The sequence below is a fragment of the Pseudonaja textilis genome, chromosome Z (assembly GCF_049901715.1).
Source record: "Pseudonaja textilis isolate UNSWEBS1 chromosome Z, rPseTex1.2, whole genome shotgun sequence".
NCBI classification, from domain to species: Eukaryota; Metazoa; Chordata; class Lepidosauria; order Squamata; family Elapidae; genus Pseudonaja; species Pseudonaja textilis.
The window spans coordinates 120612991-120615387 of NC_142008.1; the positions used below are offsets into that span (position 1 = coordinate 120612991).

The 2397-nt window shown below is 38.8% G+C and overlaps 1 protein-coding gene across 1 annotated transcript; it reads left to right on the forward strand.

Moving 5' to 3' along the window:
• Window positions 1–254: 254 nt before the first annotated feature.
• On the forward strand, window positions 255–1220 carry LOC113453516 (olfactory receptor 6J1-like). The gene has a single exon (XM_026725012.2). The coding sequence runs from the start codon at window positions 255–257 to the stop codon at window positions 1218–1220; it is 966 nt and encodes a 321-aa protein (XP_026580797.2).
• Window positions 1221–2397: the final 1177 nt, after the last annotated feature.

A 2397-nucleotide genomic window follows, 5' to 3' on the forward strand; every position in this document is an offset into this window, starting at 1 on the left:
AAGGTTTGATTTCAGTCAAGACTGAACCCTTGACTGTCCTCTTGAAAATCTCTATCTTAAACTGTTTTTTTTTTGTCACTAGGTTTTATACGGTTGGCAAATGGAAACAAAATTGCAATGTTTGCATTAGGAGTAATTATGAATGAGAATTGCAAAATTTGGTGTACAAGCAAGTTATGGTGTAGTGGGTGCTTCTCAAGTTACAAACTTTGTACTTTCAGGTGCTGTTCTTAAGAACCATAAGAAAAAATCAAATGGAGAACCAAAGCGTGTCTGAATTCATCCTCCTGGGTTTCTCCATTGGACATCCATCAGAGCTCCTACTTGCTTTCCTATCTTTAACCATGTATGTTTCAACCTTGGGAAGTAATACCCTCGTCCTCTACATTGCATTGCAAGATAGCCACCTCCATACTCCAATGTACTTCTTCCTTGGTAATTTCTCCCTACTGGACATCTTCTTCACCACTGTCACCAGTCCACAACTGATCTGGAACCTCCTCTCTGGTGACAAGTCTATCTCTTTCAGTGGTTGCATAACACAAAGTTATTTCTATTTCTTCCTAGGGACAGTACAGTTTCTTCTCTTGATCTCCATGTCTTATGACCGTTATGCCGCTATATGCAGCCCATTGCAATATCATACAATCATGAACGACCAGGTCTGCATCCATATCATAGTGGGTTGCTGGGTGGGTGGATTCCTCTCTGTTCTTATTCCCACCATTCTGATCTCCAGGCTAATCTATTGCAAGTCTAACATCATCAACCATTTCTTTTGTGATAGCGGCCCTCTGCTGAATCTTTCCTGCAGCGACACCCGTCTCATAGAGTTCATAGACTTTTTGCTGTCATCGGTTGTGATCCTCAGTTCTTCAGTCTTAACCCTGATTTCTTATATATACATCATCTCAGCCATACTACGTATCACCACTACTTCAGGTCGGGCAAAAGTCTTTAATACTTGTGCTACCCACCTGACCATGATCTCCGTCGCCTCTGGTATCAGCATCTTTATATATGTCACACCATCCCAAAAGGAGACTCTTGATATCCACAAGATCCCTTCTTTTCTCACCACAATTGTCTGTCCATTTCTGAACCCTTTCCTCTTCACACTGAAAAATGATGTGGTCAAACAAGCAATAAGAGGCATGGTAAAGAAAAACACAAAACTCATGGCTCAAAAATTTTGGGGTGTGTGTGAAAAGAAGGGCTAGAATAAGTAGGGAGATCCTAAAGAAATGTAAAGGAAAGGAAAAAAAATCTTTGTGATTCTTATGAGTGGGAATATCGATATCAAAAGGAGAGGAACCCTGTCAGATGTTAATCCAATACCCATATGCTTTATCTGGTTGACAGATGGAAAATGATAGATTGAGATAACACAAGGCCAACTTTCCCCTGTATCCTTTCTGCTCTTTTGGTGCCTTAGAACCTCCTAAATCATTGTGTTACTTGAATCCAAAGCAGTTGTTTTTAGACTTCATCTGTATTGAGTTTAAGGTTTTTGAAGTCAAGGTGGCTATCTCTATGCATTTGATTTTGTCTCCTATATATGAAAAGGCATACGTAGACATGCATATAAGACTTCCTTGCGCCAAAGTGCTTGAACTGCATGAGAAAGTCCATTTGGCTCACTGAAGGTAGACTTTCATATGGAAAATATTAAGGAGGAATTTCCATTCAGTTGTAAAACAATATGACCAATAAAGAAAAATAATAATAAAAAACTAGGGTAGGATAGGATAGGATAGGATGGATAGAGAGAAGAGAGGGGGGAATAGATAGAATTCTTTAATTCTTTATTGGCCAAGTGTGATTAGACAAACAGGGAATTTGTCTTGGAAAATAGAATAGAATAGAATAGAATAGAGTAGAGTAGAGTGGAGTGGAGTGGAGTAGAGTAGAGTAGAGTAGAGTAGAGTAGAGTAGAGTAGAGTAGAGTAGAGTAGAGTAGAGTAGAGTAGGGTTAGGGTTAGGGTTAGGGTTAGGGTTAGGGTTAGGGTTAGGGTTAGGGTTAGGGTTAGGGAAATACAACTTCAGCAACTGAGTGGTTAATATCCGGAATATGCTACCTGACTTTGTGGTTTCTTCCCCAAGCCCCAAAAACTTTAACCTTAGACTGTCTTCTGTTGACCTCATTCCATTCCTAAGAAGTCTGTAAGCGGATGTGCATAAGCGCACCAATGTGCCTACTGTCCCTGTCCTACTGTTCCTTTTTCTTTTCTTTAAAAAAAAAAAATATTTGGGTTTTCACAAAAACAAAATACAAATAAAACATCTTTTTTGAAAATAGCATGGTCCCAGGTTATCACTTCTTCATACAGACACAAAACTCAATTTCATGCTCATTTTTATATTCTAGTCCATATTTTATTACCATTTTATATTTTC

Coding starts and splice junctions, on each gene's coding strand:
- LOC113453516 (XM_026725012.2), top strand. CDS start 255: ATGGAGAACCAAAGCGTGTCTGAATTCATCCTCCTGGGTTTCTCCATT.